Source organism: Barbus barbus, assembly GCF_936440315.1.
Source record: "Barbus barbus genome assembly, chromosome: 3".
Taxonomy (NCBI): Eukaryota; Metazoa; Chordata; class Actinopteri; order Cypriniformes; family Cyprinidae; genus Barbus; species Barbus barbus.
The window spans coordinates 40,478,245-40,502,701 of record NC_136731.1 but is presented as its reverse complement, the minus strand read 5'-3'; the positions used below and the strand labels follow the sequence as shown (position 1 = coordinate 40,502,701).

Sequence of the window (24,457 nt, the reverse complement as noted above, 5' to 3'; positions counted from 1 at the left end):
GGGGGGGGGGGGTGCCCTGTGTGTACTTTTTCACACAGGGCCATGTGGGTTTGGATTTTGTTTTCCCTTCATAAAAAAAACCCTTCATTTAAAAACTGCATGTTGTGTTTGCTTGTGTTATCTTTGATTAATATTTAAATTTGTTTGATGATCTGAAACATTAAAGTGTGTCAAACATGAAAATAAAAAATCAGGAGGTGGGCCAACACTTTTTCACAACACTGTAGCTGATTTAAAACAGTAGGTCAAAAATGCCCACGACATCCTTTTTTCATAGATGTTTAAAGTATGGATCCTTGTATGCTAGCCCTATTGAGTATGTATTGAAGCATGGCAGCTGGTTTAAGCTGGTCATGTGCTGGTCCTAAGCAACTAGCTCCAGCTCAGGAGCAGCTTAAACCAGCTCTAACTAGCTGCCATGCTTCAAAACATACCTAACCAGCATATGCTGTTTTTTTCAAAAGGGAATATTGTTCCAGTCCTTTTGGTTACATAGTTTGTGACGTTCAGTAATGAATTTAACTACAATGCACGAAAAATAATGGGCACAGGGCATCCATAGCTCATCCGATGCATACTGCATGCAAAAAAACACCATGGGTTGGCTACAGTCAGATGGCTTTTGGTTGGTTTCATGCAAATTCTGGAGGGACAAGGGGCCAGTGCTTTTTTTCTGAGTCTGCATGGACACAAAATTTTGTTTAAAAGGTACTGAGTTCATAATAAGAGCAGTTTGTGCCCTTAAAAGCAAGTAAACTGTTTGTCCACAAGCAAAACTGTATATTTTGCTTTGTTCTCTTCTTGTCTGCACTCATCATTTTCCTGGGAGACAGAAATTCTGATCAAGCCAACACACATTTTCCACTGTTTTCCCTGTCTTTTCTGTACAATCGAAAACAGAGCTCTGCACAGAGCCAAGGTATGTATCACGAGTGTGTTTTTTCAAAGTGAGACAAACCTCTCCCTGAACAGCGAGTACAGTAGTGTAGAGCAGTGTACTGTTTTATTGTATTGTGTGCATACTGTATTCACAGCTACATCAGTGAAGCAACTAACTGCTGTACATAGAAATATGCTGATCGAGCTCTCTTCTGCTTATGAAATAGAAGCCATCAAAACAAATGCATCTGATAGGAATCAAATATTATAAGACATATTTTCACTCATGACAAGGCTGTGATCTACAGAGGCTCGTTCTGCTCATCTGTAAATAAACAGTTTGCCTTTTCCCCCACATTGCATGTCGTATCTTCACACGATCTCTCTTTGTTTTCTTCTTTCATTTTTTTCTATTTAACATCTGGTCTGACAGACAGTCACGCTCTTGACAAGTACAAGTAAAGGCTGACTTGTCGTTTGTCAAGTAATCAGAAATCCTTGTTTCTAAAATGGTAATGGCATGACGAAAAGGAAAAAAAATAATTGGACGATGAACTTCATTTGGTGAGCTATCTGTCTATCTGCCTATCTATCTATCTATAGTGTGTGGTAAGATTGTCGGTACCACTTTAAATGAGTTGAATGACTTGTATAAGGCTATGTCTTTGAAGAAGGCTGAGTTTATTATGAATGACCCCAGCCATCCCTTGCAGACTTTTTTAAAGTTGCTTCCTTCTACTCGCAGATATTATTTGCCTTTGTGTAGGACCAATAGATTTAAAAACTATTTTATACCAGCTGCCATCGGTTTCTTAAATTATAAATAATTTTATGTATAATATTAATGGATGTCATCTGTTTTTGTTTTTGTTTGTGTGTTGTGGTGCTTGTCATTGTTTCATATGGTTTACTGCTGGCTGTGAAACAAATTGCCCTTCGGGGATAATAAATTTGACTAAGACTAAGATCTATCTATCTACGCTGAACAAAATTATAAATGCAACACTTTTGTTTTTGCCCCCATTTTTCATGAGCTGAACTCAAAGATCTAAGACTTTTTCTATGTACACAAAAGGCCTATTTCTCTCAAATATTGTTCACAAATCTGTCTAAATTTGTGTTAGTGAGCACTTCTCCTTTGCCGAGATAATCCATCCACCTCACAGGTGTGGCATATCAAGATGCTGATTAGACAGCATGATTATTGCACAGGTGTGCCTTAGGCTGGCCACAATAAAAGTCCACTCTAAAATGTGCAGTTTTACTGTATTGGGGGTGTCCGAAAACCAGTCAGTATCTGGTGTGACCACCATTTTCCTCACGCAGTGCAACACATCTCCTTCGCATAGAGTTGATCAGGTTGTCCACTTCTCTTCAATGACTGTGCAAAGTTGCTGGATATTGGCAGGAACTGGAACACGGTGTCGTATACGCCGATCCAGAGCATCCCAAACATGCTCAATGAGTGACATGTCCAGTGAGTATGCTGGCCATGCAAGAACTGGGATGTTTTCAGCTTCTAGGAATTGTGTACAGATCCTTGCAACATGGGGCCGTGCATTATCATGCTGCAACATGAGGTGATGGTCGTGGATGAATGACATAACATTGGGCCTCAGGATCTCGTCACGGTATCTCTGTGCATTCAAAATGCCATCAATAAAATACACCTGTGCTTGTTGTCCAGAACATACGCCTGCCCATACCATAACCCCACCGCCACCATGGGTCACTCGATCCACAACATTGACATCAGCAAACCGCTCACCCACACAATGCTATACAAGCTGTGTGCCATCTGCCCTGTACAGTGAAAACCGGGATTAATCCGTGAAGAGAACACCTCTCCAAAGTGCCAGATGCCATCGAATGTGAGCATTTGCCCACTCAAGTCGGTTACGATGACGAATTGCAGTCAGGTCGAGACCCCGATGAGGACGACGAGCATGCAGATGAGCTTCCCTGAGACAGTTTCTGACAGTTTGTGCAGAAATTATTTGGTTATGCAAACCGATTGTTGCAGCAGCTGTCCGGGTGGCTGGTCTCAGACGATCTTGGAGGTGAAGATGCTGGATGTGGAGGTCCTGGGCTGGTGTGGTTACATGTGGTCTGCGGTTGTGAGACCGGTTAGATGTACTGCCAAATTCTCTGAAACACCTTTGGAGATGGCTTATGGTAGAGAAATTAACATTCAATTCACGGGCAACAGCTCTGGTGGACATTCCTGCAGTCAGCATGCCAATTGCATGCTCCCTCAAAACTTGCAACATCTGTGGCATTGTGCTGTGTAATAAAACTGCACATTTTAGAGTGGCCTTTTATTGTGGCCAGCCTAAGGCACACCTGTGCAATAATCATGCTGTCTAATCAGTATCTTGATATGCCACACTTGTGAAGTGGATGGATTATCTCGGCAAAGGAGAAGTGCTCACTAACACAGATTTAGACAGATTTGTGAACAATATTTCAGAGAAATAGGTCTTTTGTGTACATAGAAAAAGTCTTAGATCTTTGAGTTCAGCTCATGAAAAATGGGGTGAATGCTGTGAATCTATCTATATGTCTGTCTCTACAATGCTTCCCGCCTTGCAATGTCCACAGAAGGTTTGGAGACTGACAGCATAATTTAACGATGAAAAATCTGATAAATGCAACCGGGGAACACTAAAAATAACTGTTTCTAACAGGGCAATTCTCACAATAATGCTTTGTAAAGGCTCTACTGAAACATGCCGATTAAATGTTTATTTGTTCATGTAGATGCATGTTTAAGGAAGCTGATATTTGCCATCCAAGCTGAGCTTAATATTTCATACAAACTATTTTTGTGGCATAGATATCAGAATCTTATTTATGGACAGTCCCTTGTGGTCAGGAAGCGTCGTAGTTTCACATCGCTTTAATGTGATTGAACTTTTAATGCACAGATCAAGCATTCAGCCATCAAAACTGAAGAGAGCATACAAACCAACACATATAAAAGCATTCAATGTGAATTTTTATAGCTGAAATTTCATTCATACTTCCTTGATGGAGCTATAATGAAGACAGTTTTGAAGCAGTTGAAATCATGTACTCTGTGGCCGTAGTCTTGTGGTTAGTACATGCATTGAGAAATTGACCTTTGGTGCTTATGTGGGCAATGAAATGTCAAAGCTAGCATGCAATATTTCCTAGTCCTTCTCTGTAATTACTATTTCTTACTATTTCTTATTTCTCTACAGGGGTTTGACAAAATAATATGAACAATATTTCATTATTAAGGTGGTTGATCACCCTTTGCCTTTAATTCGGCTTCCAACCCAAAATACTCTCCTTTAAATATTCTCCAGTCATCTATCAGAACATCTGCCAGTTGGTTTAGAGACATTGAAGAAGGAAATCTGCTTCTCGCTCTTCTCTCCAAAACTCCCCACAGTGGTTTGATAATACTCCAGTCAGCTATCAATATTCAATATTCAAGTCAATTTGTCTGGACAGTGCAAATGCTGAAGTTCATCTTGGTGCTGCACAAGTTTTATGATCATGAAATCTTTTTCGCTGTTTAGCAATGTTATCTGTTATAAAAGTTGTATCAGTTGCAGCTCTTTCATGGATGTTGGTGGTTAGATCTTTTGACATATTCTTTCATTCATTCAAAACCAGTCATAAGTGTCAATCAATACGTAATTAAACAATTTTCTCATTAAATATTTCTTTGAACATTAAATTTCAATAGCAAAATACCATAATACTTTCATTTTAATAATAATTAACAAATGTGACCTTGGACAACAAAACCAGTAATAAGGGTCAATTTTTTGAAGTTGAGATTTATACATAATCTGAAAGCTGAATAATAATAAGCTTTTCATTGATGTATGGTTTGTTAGGATCGGACAATATTTGGTCGAGATACAACTATTTAAAATCTGGAATCTGAGGGTGCAAACGATCAAAATATTCAGAAAATCGACTTTAAAGTAGTCCAAATTAAGTTCTTAGCAATGCATATTACTAATCAAAATTCACAAAGGAAATTCACAAAATATCTTCATGGAACATGATCTATACTTAATATCCTAATGATTTTTGGTATAAAAGGAAAATCTATAATTTTGACCCATACAATGTATTTTTGGTTATTGCTACAAATATACCCCAACGACTTAAGACTGGTTTTGTGCTCCAGGGTCGCATATGTATTCATACATTCAATATGTAATACGATCCAAAGCATGAGTTGTGTGATTTGTTGCACCCCTACTGTCTTGACTTTGAAGGAAATACACAATCAAAGTTTTTCATCATGCTGATTTGTGAAGTACACCTGATGCCTCTTTTATTTGGGCTAGATAAATTCATTTTGGGCTACCAAAATATGAAGAATGTCCATCCCAAAGGGCGGTTCGTTGTTTAGCAGACGAACTGCTAAACATCTCTTATGTTTTGCCCTTAACACTGCTGAACACAGTTTGATACACAACCTAGAGAATATAGAGAACAAAAAGATAATTGCATCTTTTAATTATGAGCCAACTTTTTCTTTTTTTCTTTTTCTCGCTCTAGCCTATACAATGTTACCCTATAATGTAATGTTAATAACCCCTATAATAAAGGGTGGTGTCAGAGCCCACTCTGGAGCAGGGCAACGCGGAGGCGAGGAACTTCACCAACTTCAGAACTTTATTGATAACACTGGGATCACAGGAGACATGGAGGTGACGAGTCGAGATGACGATAATACCGGACACAGGGGCAGGGAAACACCGGGCTTAAGAACACAAGGAAATCACAGAGGAAGAACAGAAACAGGTGCGGAGAAATTAAACAGGACTAATTGACTACTGATGACAGGGAACGAGGACAGGAAGGCCAAATATAGACACAAGAGGAGGGGGAAACAAGACACAGGACTGACATTACGCCCCCCTCCGGAAGGCGTGTCCTCACGCCGTATACCATCCAGTGGGGTGGGCACTCTGGAGGACAGGAAGAGGAAGGCACAGACACAGACACAGGACTGACAGGTGGTCACATTATTTTGTCCAACCCTAGTATAAACCATGGCATGCTGTGAATTAAAAAAGCCAAAAATACAATCCAGTGTCACAGAATTACCAGCATTGCTAAGCGTTTTGAGTATTTTTGGTTAGCCTTCATTTAGGACTGTTGCTCAAGTTACCAAGGAATTGCGTGTGGTTAAAGGAAATATGAGAGAAATAGACTGGATGTTCAAACATTCTTCCATCTGCATCTAATCAAAAAGGCGAAAAACAGATTAGATTTGATTTGAATGACTTTGATCACTATGAAATCGAATAGAAGAGCAGAGTATAATTCATGCATGCAAAACCATGCATCATGTACAGACAGAAAGAGGAAGAGGAAGAGATACTTTTCTGACATTTCCAAGATCTCCTGCCTTTTACTGAAAAGCTCTTTTGAGTCTGCATATGTGAGTTCATGGGTGTATCTTAGCATGTGTGTTAATGTGGGTGCTTCAGTGTGAATTTAAGTTTGTTGGTGTGAATACTTGTGTTGAGGTGGTCTTTCCTGCTTCTGAGAGCTGTGACTTTTCATGTCCATAATATGGTGCTGTTTATGTTTTTTTGTTAACATTCAGTTAACCTTGTTCCTGTGGCAAGACTGTTTCTGATGACCAAGCATGTAATGTTTTTACCCAACTGAGTGAGAAAAAAGGAACTTTTGGCTTTGAGGTAGTTAAAGTAAATGATCTCATGAGTGCAATTGCACTTCAGTAATGAGAACGCAGCTTAGGAAAGCATACTGATTTGAAGTTGACTGCATCAGACCAAGTTAAACTCACTTTTATCCAAGCACTGATTAATGGAATGTTTACAAGCCTTTCTTGATGATAAACATACAGGTAAGGACTTTTTTTTTAAACAAATATATTCATTTAGAGGAGTATGAAACTCTATAATTCATAGATTTTTCAATGTTTTTCTTTTCAGAGTAGGCTTTGAGCTATTGAAATTATATACAGCCGTTTACTGAAGTTACAAAATATATGGTATGAAATGAGTAAGACTATATATACTATGTACTATAATATAAACAATGATATACTATAAGCTGCTGGTGTTTACAGAATTATTAGAAAGTATATAATATAATACAGTAATATATTATATTATAATTTAAGTGAGTTAATGAAATAGAGCACTAATGTGTGAAAAATATCAACCAATTCAAGGAGAGAAAAAAAGGCATTATGCCGGTTTTGTTTGTTTCTATTGTCCTCATTTGTAAGTGGCTTTGGATAAAAGCATCTGCTAAATAACTAAATTTGAATGTGAATATATATGTATATAGAAAAAAAATAACTAATTTACTGAGGTCGCAAGGACTGAAAAAACACTGATAATAAAATATTAAAAGATAATTTTTAATGAGGTGATCATGACATGGTAATCTCACAATTTCCAAAAAACTAATTTGTTATAAGTGTATCTGTAGACTTCCAAATCAAAAATAACCTTTATACTGATCTTTATTTGGATCAAAGATAATCGTAATAGTTGTGAAAACAGAAGATTGGGTTTGAAAATGCATTGGAAATGTCTGGTTTGGGATTCTCGTGAAAAGAAAAACCCTCATTCCTTAGCTTTGCTAGGTTGATCAATACCCAGATTATTAACAGATAATCAGAAACCAAAAAAGATTAAGACAATTACACTCTGAAGACTTTTTAATCCCTAGGATTCTCTGAGAAATTACACAATTTAACCTAAAATAATAAAACACTCAACATTAAAAAAAAGAGCATAAATATAATTTAGAGTATTGTGCTTAAAACAAGAACAAATACAAAAAAAAATTCCAGAAAACATGTTACCCTCAAGTAAATTTACCGTGTTGCAGTTTTTCTTTTATTTTTTTTGCAATGCAGTGCAGTGCATGCGCAAGTCAAGACCACCGAGATTCGTCGTAGAAAAAACGTAGTTTATGTCTCTGTAGGAGCAAAAACCTGTTTTTGTTTTTTCTGCCCTCTTCATTGAGTTCATTGACCTACAAACACGTGTGTACTTCACCGCAGCTAAATATAGCACACCTACCGTACGCCGTGCAACCTCTAAATGAAAGCGTAAACTTAAAAACTGCATAAAAAAAACACATAAGAAACTGACCTAACTTTTACAAACTAAACACAGTTTAAAGTCAATTTCCGACAAGACGTGTTCTGTGTGACCACATCTCTTTCCCCCAACGCCCCTCACCCTCTTTTAAGCTTAGGGAAATCCCTTTCTTTACAGTTTCCTGGCAGTTGCGAGAAACATGCGACACACAGTACTACGTCTGTTTTTACACTACATAGCTCCATTAGTGGGTTACGGGTAGATGGTCAGGTTCACCCCCAAACGAGCGGTTTTATGTACAAGACGTGCTGTATGAAGATCTACAGCGGCGTTTAAGATGTTCACCTGTTCCTGGAAGCGCTCCATTCATTAAAAGATGGAGTCTGAATTCTTCATTGAAAGATGGATTTGGAGGTCACCATGCTTTTGTCACAAACAGTAAGCAATATAATATCTATGCTTTGTGACACTTTTAAAATACTTTTAAAGTGAAGTGTGTAATGTTAAATCACTTCTTACTCTAGATGCAACCAATGATATGAGGTTGAGGCGAAACAATCTGTTTGTCGGACCAATGGTAGACAGGAGTAGCGCTCAGGAAACTTGCTTGAAAACAGTCATTATTTTTTACAATTTTGTTTGGTGGCACAAAAATGACTTGAGGCACACTTCACCTTTAAAGTTTACATCATGCAAAGGCTTTCAGACTTTCAGTGACAAATGGTTTTTTAATGAGGGGGAAAATGTAGGTCTATGTGTTTTTGTGAGCATAAAACGTGTGAGAGGAAAAAGAAGCACATTTTGTGCTTAAAACCAATGAGAATTCTCATAAACATGGCTGTGGTGTGTTTTTAGACCTATGTGTTTGTGTTAGCGAGTTTGAAGAACAGCTCAGTGTCTTTTAAAAGTCAGTAAGGTTAAATGACATGAGGTTGAGTAAATGATAACAGAATTGTCATTTTTGGGTGAACTGTGCCTTTAAATTGAGTGGTTCTAACCATCAGAACTGGTTTCTAATTATTCAGATATCTTGAAAGTAACCAGAAGAATCACCTGCTATTACAAGCACCAGGCTTCTGATCTTGGATGTCAGGTACAATGTTCTCTACATGGATTCTGCATCTGGTTGGATTCGCTCTGCTGGTCAGGGGGGACATCAGTGATGAAAATTGTCCTCATCATGAAGTCAAGCCTGGGAAAGGTGAGAGAGAAAGATAACACTCTCAGATATTATTGCATTCAATTCTTTTTCATACAACCTGTTTAGTTCAGGCCTGTGTCCGCCAGATAGACCCTTATCAGCGTGTTCTAATCTTCCTAGGCCCTCCGTTCTGAACGCATACATATACATTTTATTATCCCAGCCAAAATAAATCCTTATCTTGGACCAAACTAAACATCAATAGAGATTTTCCTTTGCAGACACTTGTAATTCAGGACGCGGCTTAGATTGGTCAGCTCTGAAGATCTGATTTAAGAAGTTCTCTTCTAACTAATCTTGAGAGCCTTGCAGAATCTAATAATAATGATGGAAAAAATCCCTTTAAGTTTAGCAAGCCAAAACTTACATCACCCAGAGCTTTGTCAGTCTAGTAAGTCACTGGAAGTTCCTGTTTGTGGCCACACATCTGGGGGAAAAATAGTGTATGTGTGTGTGTGTGTGTTGCATATATATGATATGACATTGCAATTTTTAATGAGCAATAGTTCACATGAAACACTTTTGGGAAGCTTGACATGTTTTGTAATATCACACACTAAACAAGAGCTACAAATAATAATGACTGCTCTTTTTTAAAATTAATATTTAAATTAGAATTTAAATTAAGTTTATTTATTTTTAAAAATTACAAAAAAGGAAAATGAATTACACTGCAAAACTATCTAAAATACTAAAATAGTGAAAAACATTTTAAGACAGTTACCTAAAATACATTTCATAGTCATATAAATGTCATATAAATTGCAAATACAAAAACCTAAATTTTATAAGTATCTTACCTGAAAAAAGAATAACTGTGGTGTTTTTAGCATCATTAAAATACTATTATAATTTGTATTAATATTTTGAATCCATTTTTATTTTTATATTTTCCATTTTAGTCATTTTGTTGTGTTTTTGTCATTTTTATTTCTTTTTCTTTTTCTCTGTCTATTTATTCATTATTATTTATTTAATTTCATTTTAGTTGTAGTTATTTTATTACATCACAGTAAACCAAATTAAAATGAAAAATGTTGCTAGCTGGAATAAAATATATATCTTAATTCATTTCAGTTAACATTTATTTTATTTCAAGAAACAAAAATGTGTTTTTTATGGTTTCAATTTTAATTTCCGTTTTGGTTAAATAATAACCCTGATCTGTGCCACTATTTAAGCCTGTACTACTAAACTAATTAAGCCTGTATTAAGTATTATTCGCCTGAAAGCAACAAAATAATAATAATTTTGGGATGCAGTGGCAATTTAGTGACTCTTATGTTGCAATGTCTATCAAATCTGTGCATCTCAGTCATGATCTGATGTCATTACATTTAATACTGACCTTTGAACTCTTGTTTCAGAATCTGCAGTGCTGGATTCCTTGCAGTGCCACAATGACTACTTGAGCTATGCAGAGTGCACATGGGAGGTCGATTCTCAAGTTCATCCACAAGAAAACACACATGAATTATACTACTATGACAAAAAGGCAGAGTAGGTGAAAAAAGAGACAAACAAACTCACAATGAAAGAAATTCTACAATGGGCAAAATAACTTTTTCCTTTTCTCTCCCTCTCTGTAGTGAAGACACACTTTGCGTCTCGAATGCATCCGGTGTGCTTTTATCCAATGGGAAGATCTCTCACGTGTGCCGCTATGACTCTGAGAGGTTTGGCTTACGTACAAGTCACATTCTATACTTCAAAGTACCCTGTGTGCACAAAGCCACAACTCTCAGCGTTTCTCAGCATGGTGAGTGTGTGTTTTGTGCATGTGCATTTACCTTCTAAAGCATCTCTGGCATGGAAAAGCCTTTCACCGTTCTGCGTGTGTGTGTGTGTGATTTCAGGAAAAGTTAGGGCCCCAATTGATTTGACAGAGAGGGTGGCCGATGGCGGAGGTCATCTGCTGTCCTGGAGAAGCCCGTATCCTGTATCCTCAAACATCACAGGAACTCTTGTGTACCAGCTTCAGTATCGCAGAAACATGCAGGACTGGACTGTGAGTACAATCACACACACACACACACACACACACACACACATACACAGTACACTGTCAGAAAAGAATAATAATAATCATTGTGCTTTATCTACCCAAAATGCTTATATACCTAAGGTACTAATATGCACCCATAAGGCCATTGCACACTGAGTCTGAAATTTTCGTATGCGTTTTTTTGTTGTTGTTTCTTTTTCGGATTCGTCATCCTTTCCTATCAAATTATATATATATATATATATATATATATATATATATATATATATATATATATAATAAATAATATTAATATATAAAAAGTCAAATTATACATCCACACACTTATTCATCAAAGAATCATGAAAAACATTATCATGATTTCCATATAAATATTCCACCAAATCAGCATCTTAGAATGATTTCAATCATCTTTTTTTTTTCAAAAAAAAACAACATAAAGAATCTTGCTGACTCTAAACAAACTTTTGAAAGACAGTGTATACTACTGTATATATTTATATTCGTAATGAAACTATTGATTAGTACAATGCCAATAGACTCCAAGCCTGAATTGTATTAAGGTTCTGACACACTCAAATATTATCTGATAGGATATCTTGTGGATATCCTGCCTATGTCTATGCAGAAGCAGCTCTGTTTCACTGTAATATCAAACACCACAATCTGCCATTGTAATGACACACCATCATAACCTCAGACTTCACACGATTCCCACCTAAGATAAAGCCTCCACATGAAAGAGTGATGCTAGCATTCTGAAACCGGAGACAGATCCACTGTCAAGATTTGGATATATTTACATAGGTAAATTCTGAGTGTGTTATGCATTTATATAGGGACAGGTTGGCAGAGCATCGTTTGTTTACCTATTTATTTACCTACTGATATCCATCTTATTATTTTGTAAAGCGGAAGTTATTTTCTGATGCTTAGGATGCATTATGAAACTAAATTACACAAATTGGAAAACAATTACTAGTTTGCAGCGTCAAGGAGAATAACAGACTGTTTCTGTAAACTGAAATATCTTGAAGCGATGTTCAGGCCTAAGCCTCGCACACATATTCAAGTGTCTACCTTCTTGTTAATATTTATGCACACAAATCATCTTCTGGTGTGATGAATTGACTAAAAGTATCATTGATCGCATGTCTACGAATGTGAAATTGTTTTTTACACAACAGTTCAATAAATAAGATGTTAATATTGAGTAGTAACTTATACTTTTGAGGAAATGTTGACCACACAGTGGCGTTTACTTCCTGAGTGAATCAGTGTTTTGAACGAATCGGTTGAGTGAGTGATTCAATGACTCGCTCGCATAGGCAGTCAACAGACTGTCTGCGTCCCAATGTGCATCCTATCTTAAATTTTATGTGATAATAGTAATTTTCAATACTATTTAGGGCTGATAGGGTGGATAGTATGCACATTGGGATGCAGGCATTGTGTTCGTGAATGAATCAGTGTTTTAAATGAATGATTCAATGACTCTCATAAACAAGGGCTGCATCCGAAACAGTACGCAAAAAACATTTTGTAGTGTGTCTGAATTCACAGTATTCATAAAAGAATAGTAAGTACCCAGATAAAGAAAAAATGTTTGCAACTGTTTTTTATCACTTAATAAGAAGCATCATAATTTGTTCATAGGGTCTATTGAACAGAAACAGAAAAAGTTTATTTTAAAGTGCAAAATTTTTTTAAAAAACTGAATATGTCAACAAAGCTTTTTTACACTATGTTGTAAGCGTTTCCGAATAGTTCTACACAGGCTTGCAGTCCCACTTGAACACTTGGACCATAGGAAATACGTCATGTAAGTAGACAAGTGGTCAAGTGCAAAGATCGAAACTGTGGGTGTTGGGACAGGCCAGACTGTGTTCCATTTAGTTTTTTTAGGCCCTTCCCTCCGACTCAGATGTATATCAGTGATTATGTCGCATGGGTGCCATGCAACGCTTGCATTGGGCCAGAATGAAACATTCTGAGCCCTGAATGTAAGAATCCTAAAGTTCACAATTTAAAATGGCAGCGGGGATTCCCCTAAGGGGAAGTGCATAGGGAAGTTTGCGAGTGTGAGTCAAAAGGCAAAGTAGAACGCAGCCCGAATTACATTTATACTACATACATTCCTAGAGCATAATTATGTTTTTTAACAGTTGCTAAGTACTCAGAGAGTACACTATTTCGGCCACACAGAATGAATCTGTTTTCTCATTCTCTTTTACTGGAACAGATTGTGGATAACATCAATGCTTCTGAGTATATGATTGACAAGGAGTCACTGTTGTCTGGTTACCATTTTGAAGCCAGAGTGAGGGCGCGAGGTCACATGGGACTCTGGAGTGACTGGAGCCCCCTGGTGTCCTGGAAGACTCACAATGGTATTCATTTTGCGTCTATTTTGCTAATAGTCTAAAATAGACAAGAATGTCCTTTTTACACTGCAAATACCTGAAGTTCATGACCTCTCGCAGATGGAGTCTTTAACCTGCAGTGCGTGATAGCGGGAGAAACAACTGTGACGTGTACCTGGCAAATGAAGACAGAACATGATCAGTTTATGTCTTATCATCTCTGGTGCAGTCGTAGTGATAGGTGAGTTCTCCATCATCACAAACTCATGTGACTAAAAACTGATCTAAAGCACATCCTGTACACTGACAGCTCTTTCTCTCCATCAGTCCCTCTGCTTGTTGTGAAGATCCTCAGCTGAAGTCGAGAGACGCTGAGCTTTCTGAGTTCATGTGTTCTGTAAATACCCCTGACCCTTACCTGTTAACAGTGGAGCTGAGACCAGTGTACTACTCTAGGACGTTCCGTACTTCAAAACACAGTGAGTGTTTTTTTTTCAAATGTTATTTTTTAGCAGAGTCTTGCATGCCAGTGCTGCCGTCTGGAGTTTGGGAGGAGCACTAACGTTCATTGTCCTTTTCTTCAAGTTAAACTTTCACAACCTGACCAGGTCCATGTGAAGGAAAGCAATGGTGTTTTCATACTGAACTGGTCTAAACCAGATGTTTCCAGAGATCTTAAGTTCTCCATCCAGCTAAAAATCGCGACCGACAAGGTGCGTTAGTTATCTTTCAGCATCTGCGTTGCGTTTACTAAATGATTCATTGTAGCTGTGACTAATCACATGCATGATTTCACTTTCTCATTTTAGACCTCAAGAAATGTTACCCTTTCTGATAAGGAGACCAATTTTAACACTTCAGTTATGGATCTAGATCCTTCTGAATACCAGGCCCAGATCAGATTACTGCCTAAACCTGATGAGACATATGGCGTTGAGCCATCAGAATGGTCGCAACCAGCAGTGTTCACTATTAAGCCAGGTAACGGCTTGATTTCAGATGTGCGCTTCTGATCATATCCTATTGTAATGTTGATATATTTAATTTAATTTGAGAGAAATTTGGATAGTTTATCAATGCCCAGTTCACAATTGAGATGTGCTTTAATCTCACATTTAAAACGATGTTTAAAATAATTCATTGTTTATTTTGTCCTTGTAATTTAAAGTATAAATGAATTACTACATCAGTACTTCATTCAGTTAAAAGAAAATAAAATTATTAATTTTGATATATAAATTGGACTGGGCTAATTTTTTACATTGGGATTACTTTGAGATACAATCAGATACTGTTAAAAAAAATTGGCGTGTACATGAAAATTCACCCTGCATGTTTGTCTGGTGACATTTTATAATAAGTTTCCATTAGTTAACATCAGTTAATGCATTAACGAACAATGAGAAATACATTTGAGTTACATTTTATTTTAAGGTGTCCTTGCTACAGTGTAATTATACATTTAAGTACTGAGTAATATTAATTAACTACATGTACTTATATGGTTAGGGTTTGTCTTGGGGTTACGTGCATGTAATTATGCATAATTTATTGTTATTATAATAGTAAGTACATGTGACGTGTAACAAGGACACCTTAAAATAAAGTGTTACCTAACTTTGTTACATCTTTGTTAAGGTTAGTTAATAAAAATATAATTATTTCTTGTTATTTCATGTTAGCTCAAGGCCATTAAATAATATTTACAGATACCACTTTTAGTTTTAATAATGTATTATGAAAGTTTTATAACAAATTAATATTAATAAATGTATAAGAAGTATTTTTCATTGTTAGTTAATGGTAACTAATGCAGTTCACTAATGTTAACAAATGAAATATTGTAAAGCATTCATTCATTCAGATATACAGAATACTTACAGAGTGTGTATTTAACAGTATTTCATAATTAGACATATAATTAAAAATGATCCTACTGTGTCCTGTTGGATGCATTGCATTGCATGCCCTTCTGTCTTTTTTTGTATTGAAGTAATCAGCTTCATGTGTACATAATTCATCACGAGCTTCTTTTAAAATATCAAAGACATAATAAAAAGAAAAGATCTGGAAATATCTTTGTAAAATTATTTATGCTTTATGCAAAAGTAGTTGATACCCACAGGACAGAACTCAATACGTGATGCATAAGAAAAACTCATTGTGTGTCTGTTTGTAGTTTCATCACCCATCAGGCCTGTAATCTACATTTTGTCTGCTGTGTTTGTGGCCGTGCTTTTTATTTTCACCTTGTACAGCAGCCTGCCAATCGTACACAGGTGAAACCCACTATACATTTACATTCATGCAGTTATGCATTCATCCACAATGGCATACATTTAATCAATTTATACATTCTCTGGAAATCAGTCTCATCTCATTACACTGTACAGGAATGTTTGTTCATGTTTAGCAGTTTTTGTTTGTTTCATGCATGTCATTCTATAATAGAAGGATCAAGATTTGGAAAGGATCGATTCCATCACCCATAAAGAGCAAAGTGCTGGAGGGGATGATTAAGGTGAGTCTTTACTAACTGATCTCAGGACAGTAAATGTTTAAGGTGAATCTGCAGTTTGATGCACAGTATAACTGGTGTAGTGTTTTCAGTTTGTTTTTATTTCAGTACCTTTTCACTGTTTCTGGTACACAAAAGCTAAAATGATGGCAAATATGCCTTTTTAGTCTAAGTACAGTCTAACTAGTAGGGCCTAATCCACTCTTCCAAATTACACCTAGTTATATGCATTACATAATTTTTTATTTTTTTTCTATCTTTCTCTCTTTCAGAAGACTCCCGGTGGATGGCCAAGTCTCCAGAGTGAGAAAGAGTCAACCTCCATCTGTGTACTTCTGGCTGCAGACAACATCAGTCTCTGCCAAAGCAGGTAAGCTCTGAATCAACTTACAACATTTTGCAATAAAAATACGAATTGTCTTCATATATATCAATATTTCAGATTAGCTTTTATTTTTATATTTTCAGTTTTCATTTTAGGTTTAGACATATTTGTGTGGTTGGAATTTTTATTCTAATTATTTACGTTTTAATATATTTCAGCTTTAGTTTTAGTCATTTCAGTACTTCAACAATGTGTCAAATATTAGTATATTTTATTTCATTATTCTTATTTAGATTTTAATTATATTTCAGCACTATTACTGAAAAACAATGTATAATAGTTTTAGTTTTGCTTTTAGTTTTAGTTAATAATACCAACACTTCTCTAAAAAAGGAAACGTGAATGCCGCTTTTCTTTTCAAACCCTCAAACTTACTGTAAGTCACATTATGCAAGTGGGTTCGGTTTCATGCGAGGGTCTCTTAAATCTCCGAGTCTGACCATAGTTTTCTTTTACACTTAACTTTGTTACAGTGTCTCTTGGGAGCCGCTTTTGTCACAAAGTGAAGATGCTGTTAAAATGGCAAGCTCAGGTGGATCAAACCACTTGCACGCCTATGTGGGGGAAGCCACGTGCAAAGACAAATCAGGCTTGAACTTCAGCGGGCCTTATATTCTGTGCTGCGAGGAATCCTGCACCCAGGACAAATTATCTGACGGCTCTATGGACAGAAATCACAAGTGTGTGTTAGGAAAGTCTGAGAGTTTTGCTCCAGAAAATAGAGGCTGCGCTGTAACTCCTCCCACCTCCACGCCAGCAACTCAAAACCCCGACCCCATCGACAGCCCAGCCGATAACCCTTCAGATGAACCCCCTGCATACACCCCCAGCCCAGATCAGGGTTGCATGGTCCTCCCTCATCCATCCGGCTACTTCACGATGCCATGTGTCGTCACGGGCTAGTCAGAGCCCGATCACACATTCTGGAACATAACGATCAAAGACTCAATTACTGATAGTTTGAAGGGCCTACAGAGGAAGGGCCAGAGATGGATGTCCAGGGCTAAGCACAATGAATGTAGTTCAAACCTTTTGCTTTACATAAACTGCCACGTTATAAGCAATGTCTAGCGACAGATGAATGTTTCACATGCTCATAATGAAAGGAGGTGAAAGACACATTGGAGCTTCAGTAGGATTTATAGAGTTAAAGCTGTTGTGACAGTCTCACCAACAGATGGCAGTGTTGCTTTAAATGAATGTAAGAATTTTTTTTCTTTCCGCAGTGCAAACAGTGCAAAGCAAACAACGCATTAGTCGAAAATGAGTGTTTTTCCACAGCGCCTCACATACTTGCTGCATGCATTGAATGTCCTTTCTTCTTAACAGTTTTTGCACTTAATGCAGCTTGACAGACATTCGCTAACAGTTTTAAACTGTATTACAATTTATGTACAATTTACAAATGTTTTGGGAATGGACAAATTAAATGGAATTAAAATAATTTTATTGAGAGGTCGCGTGTACTATAGGCTAATATAAAAATAGTTTGCTGTGTTTGAACTGGTTTTGAGAATGGTATTGTTTGATTCACACTAATATCATACTGCGCATGCTCTGAAGTGCGAGTCCACGAGAATATGGTTGAACGACTTTTTAGTGAACGGGGTACGTTTTTGTATATAAGTAGTGCTGTATACGTTTTAAAACATTTAAAATTACAGTTTGAAAATCTTTATTTGACTTATGCATTGCGGATGCTGTTGTGTCATCTAAAACATTTAAACTATTTAAAAAAAAAAAAAAATTGTTTCAGGTTGGTCATGAGCAGGCACAATCCCAAAAAAATAAAAAAGGCTTACTTATAGCTGTCTCTGGTTTAGGAGAATGTATTAAAAGAGTTTATTTTGTATGCGGGTGTGATTGCAAACTACTCAAGCACATGGTAATAAAGCTTTAGCTGAAACTCAAGAGTGCCTCCTTGTACTCTTCTTCCAAACACACGTAATTTTTTTTGTGTCTGTTTATGTGTGTTTATCTCCGTCTCTCTCAGTGTTTCACATGTGTGTTTTTTGGCATGCTGGAGTTTACGGAGTATGTCTGTATCATCACTTTCACACAGAGCAGATGTGATTTATCGCAGACTAATCTACTTCACTCGGCACCTCATGCTGGCCTTGTGTGTGTGTGAGAGAGTGTATGTGTGTGAATGTTTTAATTATACCAACATGAGTCACTAAAGAGTTTCTAACCGTTAATTTCATATTTCCTCCTCACTAATACGGCCATGACCGTGACAATAGGACGCACAGTTATTGCTTTTCCACAGACATTCCTGTTCAATTCTGATCATGCTCCTGAAAGCAAATACATTCCACACAAAGACTTTAAGATCCATTGTTCAAGAGCGAATGAGAAGAGCAAAACCAAGAGAGAGATACAGAGGCATGAAGGGAGAGGTGGAGTTCTCGGTGGACAACATGTCCCCTTTGCTTTGTTGTAAATAAACAGGAAAGCCTTCAAGGTGTTTGGAAACTATGGCCATACGAGACCATTATGCAATCGTGGGGTCTCCATAGGAGTACTGCAATAATAGAGCATCAAGTACTTTCAGTGATTTACAAAAGCTACCTGAAATACAAAACAATCATTTTTTTTAGGCCTGGAGGATGTTAAAATTAAAGCAAGAGAAACCCCAGGCAATATTATTCTTTGCAAACACTGATTCTCATGTTTTAAAATAATCATAAAGTCCTCAAAGGTATGAAATTACAGAGATTAAACTGCATGGGGATTCATTATGAAAACAAGTATCTATCCAATTAAATTAGTTAATTCATTAAATTCAAAATGTCTTATTGAGTCAATACATGCTGGTCAGATCATACCGATATATTTATACAAATATTAAATTATCAACACAAGATTTTTTATTATAGGCATTCTTGTATTACACTTAACATAAAGCAGGGAGACTATATTGTAAATACAAAACTTTTGATGTTTTATATGGTTTTACATAGACCTCAACATTTAACACACAAACCTTATCAACAGAGGAAGTCAACAAAAAAATCATCACCGCACATCAAACAGTAATAATGATGAAATCAACAACAATGACAGTATTAAGTCATAAAATTAAATGCAATAATCATATAACAGTAACTACATAATGTATACATGCTGCAAAGCATTCTGGGATGCCACAACCCTTTAACAAATTTGTTTCACTTTTCCTAGAATGCGCTACTCAAACCTCCCGCATGCTACATAAAATATTATTGCCTTTCTCACAATTTTGACCAAAAAATGCTGGTTTCCTTTTACAATCCAACTTCATTAATTTTAAAATGCATAAACTGAATCAAATCAGCATGACTTTTATTCTGCTTTGTTCGTGGTTGAAGCGAAAAACTTCTGAAGCAATTTTTCCTCTTTTGGAAAATCATAGAAAATCTATCATTGCTTTTCCAAAAGAGGCATAAAGTTAGTTTTCCTTCACTATAGAAATTTACAAAACTATAGCAACTCACACTGAGAACCTTGGACACATAAAAGCACCAAAGCAGCCCACTAAACTACACTTCTGCATGATGATGAGAAGAAAATATGCACATGCTTTGCAGCACAACTAATCAGACCTATTTACAGATATGCTATTTGCATATCACACAAAAGCAGAACTTTTGCATTTCCTGCAAAAGCATGTCCTGTTCGCTAAAAATTTCTGAGATAAAGATTCATTTGTGCAAAACATGTTGGCTGCACATATGACTGCTGTTGCATTGTGAGTGTCTGTGCGTGTGTGCTCAGGTCAGGACTCTCTAAGAAGTGACAAGGTCAAAGGTCATGATGAAGTTAAACTGTTCTGGTAAGTATTTAGTTAAAGGGACAAAAGTGAGGCACATTTAGCTTTTAAAAACACTGAACATGATTTTATTCAAAACAACAACTTGGGATCCTACCTAAAAAATTAACTCTCTGTTTGTAATCCTAACACACACTCATACATAATCAACAGGCCTATTGTCCAACAGCTTTCTATAAAACCTAAATTTTCAGATAATCTGTTTAGCTCAGTAACCCTGCCCTCTGAGCTGACCTCTGACCTTTAGTGATCTGCTCAGTGAAGACCCATTCACTAGTGGGACTGATGTCAAGCAGTGAGTCAGAACCAAACTCTCACCCTAAAGTGTGTGTCACTATGTGTAAAGAAGAAGAAAAAACTGTACTTCTAGTGAGTATAGAGAGAAACTTGGTGGGATGTTTAATAAAAAAGTTTCAGTTTATCTTTAGTAGTGTATAGTTTATAACTAAGTCGCTCCCACATTTCTCAAGGCGTCCCTAAAGTGAACAGCCATTCAGCATTTGGATAAAGAAATACAAATGAAAATTCAGTATTCTTATTCTAATCAATAGATAAAATGCCTATTCATTAAATCAATCAACAGGCTCCCAGAACATTGAATGTGGAAAACTGCATTATAGCGCAAAGAAAACCAAAATAACGACTTTATTCAACAACTCTTCTTCTCCGTGTCATCCTATAGAGCCATATCGGAGAGTATCATGACACAAGTGTGTGTTTTCCTCTGAATGTAAACAAGGAGCAGCGCATGCATGTTCAATGTCAGCAGCACCACGCGCATACGATGTTTACATGCATGAAAAGCATGCGCATGCATCATGGTACTCTCCAAAATCTCACCGCTACAAGGTGACACGGAGGAGACTTTGTGCCTTGATTGTGATAGTACCCTTGCTGTCTATGGAGGGTCAGAAAGCTCTCAGATTTCATCAAAAAAAAAGATGCGATTTCAAGTTTTACTTTCTCTTTGGAGTCAAGCTGTTTGTGCATAGATAAGATGCCTAAAGTTGCAAAGACTAAAGTCTCAAAACACAAGAGATATTCTTTATAAAAGTTAAGACTCAACCACGGCTCATTCAAACACGCCCCCACATGTCTACGTCACGGTGTGGGGAGATTTGCAAAACACCCAAATGTATATGCAAAGAAAGAAGGCAGAACTATTATTCTGGCTGTAGTATTGTTGCTGCTGCCGGCGCCATGTTCTGGAGACGCTGTGTTTCTTTGTGAAAGCGAAAGTACTTTGTTTGGGCTTCCAAAAGAGGACACAACTAGAAATCAGTGGTTAAGTTGTATTTACAACACTGTTCCATGTTAATAATAGACATGCTAATAAGCAACTAGTTAATAGTGAGAATTGGTCCCTATACTAAATAAAAAATAAAGACTTATTCACAATTTGCTTATTTGTATAACACTTTTCCCAATACATACTTTTTCAAAGCAGCATGTTGAAAATGTATGTTTCAGATGTATAGTAGGGTCAAGGTAAACTAACTAATAATATACCAAATATGCGTTGCAAGTAACATCTGTTTTAAAACTTTGTACTGCAATATACACTATACTTGCAACCAAAATGTAGCATTGTGACAATGTTTGTGCTTGCTGATCACACAGAACCTGAATCATAAGTGATGGACAGCAGAATGTGAGTTGAGACGCACATCAGGGTAACAGCTGTATAGTCTGTGAGAGCATACAAGACAAATACCGCTAGTCTCAGAAGGTCTGTGGCAGGAGGTTATTTGAGGCTCAGTGTCACACAAATATGCACAGAGATAAACATACAGTACACACACACACACACTTTCTCTTTCTCTCACACACACACACACAAATATCTGCGGAAGAATGCACATATTCACACACCCAAACCATACACAAGTTCACACACAATCAAGATCAGATCTTTATCTGTACCGGCAGCACACACTGTCTTCCTGTTATCTTATTCAAGGCCTTGTGGCATGTGCTCATGCGTTATGTGTATGAAAATATTTGTGCATACTTGATTAAACAGTTTGAGCTGTGTCTGACTGTACATCCCTGCAGTAAAAAAACAATAGACACCATCACAAAATGTGCAATGATTTTCCTGGTTATAATGGGACTTGTACTGGTTTTAATGGACCCTGTGGCTCTCTTCTGGTAATTGGTCACCTTCTATTGGTGGCTTGTTAAAACCAATAAGTCCTAATGGAATACATCCCAAAACACACTACAGAAAATAATTTTTTTAATGGTTTTAATGGTTAAAAGTTGATGGTTTGTAATGTTTGAAATGGTATTTGTAGTGTAAACCATTAGAGTTTTCTGTGATGGTCCTATTGTTTTTTTCTGCAGGGAATTGTCTTATTTAGAAGTCTTTCATCCACATTCTCTGAAACCAGTTTAAAAGGATGATCGTTTAGTATCTAGTTTTCTTTTTGAACTCTCAACACTAAAGAGAGTTTGTCTGCATTGAAAAACAATGTTTCCTGAAATCTGTTCCAGTTTTCACCTCTAATTTAGAGTGTAACTATATGTTTTTAATCGTACAAATCTTTGACATCCTTCTCCAAAACTGTAAGATATATTTCAAGTCATATGAAAGCTCAAACAGACCGAAAGTTACTGAAATTTGTCATTATAATTTAAATATTTGTATCATTTATTGTGTTATATAAGTGCATATTAGAAGTTTTGCTTCACACACACTTTTTTTTCTGTTAGCATGACTTTCTTCAATTTCTTTCATCAATTCTTTGAATTTCAGACACATTTTTAACATCAACAGGTCTAGGCAGAGCGTGACACTATCCAGAACATGCCTTACTGCCATTGAAAAGTGCTGTGGGTTTGTGGACAACCTGTGCACGTCTGTTTATGTGTGTTATGGAGGGTGCAAACTCTTCTCTCTGTTAGCATACGTGAGATTTATCTGCTCTTAGTGCTTTAACTCTTGCAAAAATGGACGCTGAGTGCCTGTACATCATGCTTTTGCAGTAATAATAATAACAAACTTTCTAGCACCTTCGCTTAAGTGTGCTTGGAGGAAAACGAGTGCACTGGCAAAGAGGAATATGCTTTCTCATCCTCTCTGTCTTAGGGGTATCTTTCAGTATGTGGCCTTTTATGGTTGCCAAATATTAGAGTGATTTGTATTTGCAAATATCTTTGCTTTGGCTTCAGTAATAATTGCTGGAGTAATACTGAAGCACGTAATATTTCAGTGACTGTTTTGCTCTTTCAGAGAAAATACATCTTCCTTTTGGAGTAATAAAAATGTATGAATGAAACTAGGAATAAAAGGAAATGAACTAAATCATTTATCATTCATAGCGATACTGTTTGCAGTAGAAGTAGAACACAGCTGACTTTAAGAAGGTTAAAGTAGATACATGGTAAGAAAAAAATTGTGGAATAACTGAATATTTTCTGCCGTTTCCTAAAACACGCTAAAACACAAAACAATGTATAATCAGAATCAGAATCAGAATCAGAAACTTTATTGCCATTGTCTGCAAACACAATTCACAAACTAGGAACTTGCTTCGGTGACAGAGTGCAACATAAAAACACTGAATAATAATAATAATAATAATAATAATTTACGAAGTAAAATTTTTCTATTTTAAAAAGCATATAAAAAATGTAAAAAATGACTTATTTAAAGTTATTTAATAATACATAAATCAAAATAAAACTTCTGAAAAATCAATACTATTTTACAGACTTTTCTTGCCTACATTTAGAACGTCATACTGGCAAAAAAAAAAAAAAAAATTGGTAATTTAAAAAAAATAAAGGTGATGTAAGCTGATGATAAAATAAAATAAAAACTTAAATGAAACACTTAAAAGAAAATGAATGAATGAATAAAAATAAATAAAGTTAAAGTACTAAAACTGATATAAAAGACTGAAATAAAATATAAAATATAATATTAAAATATAAAAATAAAACAATTCAAAATATCAAATAGTAGATGACTAGAACTAAAATAACACAAAATTTCAGGGCATAAAAAGATCATTTTGATCATCTTCTGGATGTTTGTAATTTTGATAATCTTCTGGATGTTAGATACTTACAGAATAAATACATTTGTGTACATTGGCTAAAATGCCAATAATGCCAAAAGTGCAGATAGTGCATGGATCAGTGGTTGCAATCCATTCTTAGTGAAGTACATAAACATTTAAAATACTAAGGGAGGTACAGTACTTAA

General features: G+C 36.2%; 1 protein-coding gene across 6 annotated transcripts; it reads left to right on the top strand.

The window, feature by feature from the left end:
- Positions 1-1,310: 1,310 nt before the first annotated feature.
- On the top strand, positions 1,311-18,343 carry LOC306853392 (interleukin-3 receptor class 2 subunit beta-like). Of its 6 annotated transcripts, none has more exons than XM_079390755.1 (14): positions 1,311-1,443; positions 8,987-9,162; positions 10,530-10,662; positions 10,752-10,921; positions 11,019-11,170; positions 13,410-13,557; positions 13,651-13,771; positions 13,858-14,009; positions 14,116-14,243; positions 14,340-14,511; positions 15,710-15,809; positions 15,982-16,051; positions 16,321-16,418; positions 16,907-18,343. In XM_079390755.1, the coding sequence occupies exons 2-14, from the start codon at positions 9,048-9,050 to the stop codon at positions 17,334-17,336; spliced, it is 1,989 nt and encodes a 662-aa protein (XP_079246881.1). In that variant the 5' UTR covers positions 1,311-1,443; positions 8,987-9,047; the 3' UTR covers positions 17,337-18,343. The 6 variants fall into 6 exon arrangements, with proteins under 6 accessions (XP_079246881.1, XP_079246883.1, XP_079246880.1 ...); XM_079390757.1 differs by lacking the exon at positions 1,311-1,443 and adding an exon at positions 6,233-6,316; XM_079390754.1 differs by lacking the exon at positions 1,311-1,443 and adding an exon at positions 6,282-6,748.
- The last annotated feature ends 6,114 nt before the right edge of the window (positions 18,344-24,457 follow it).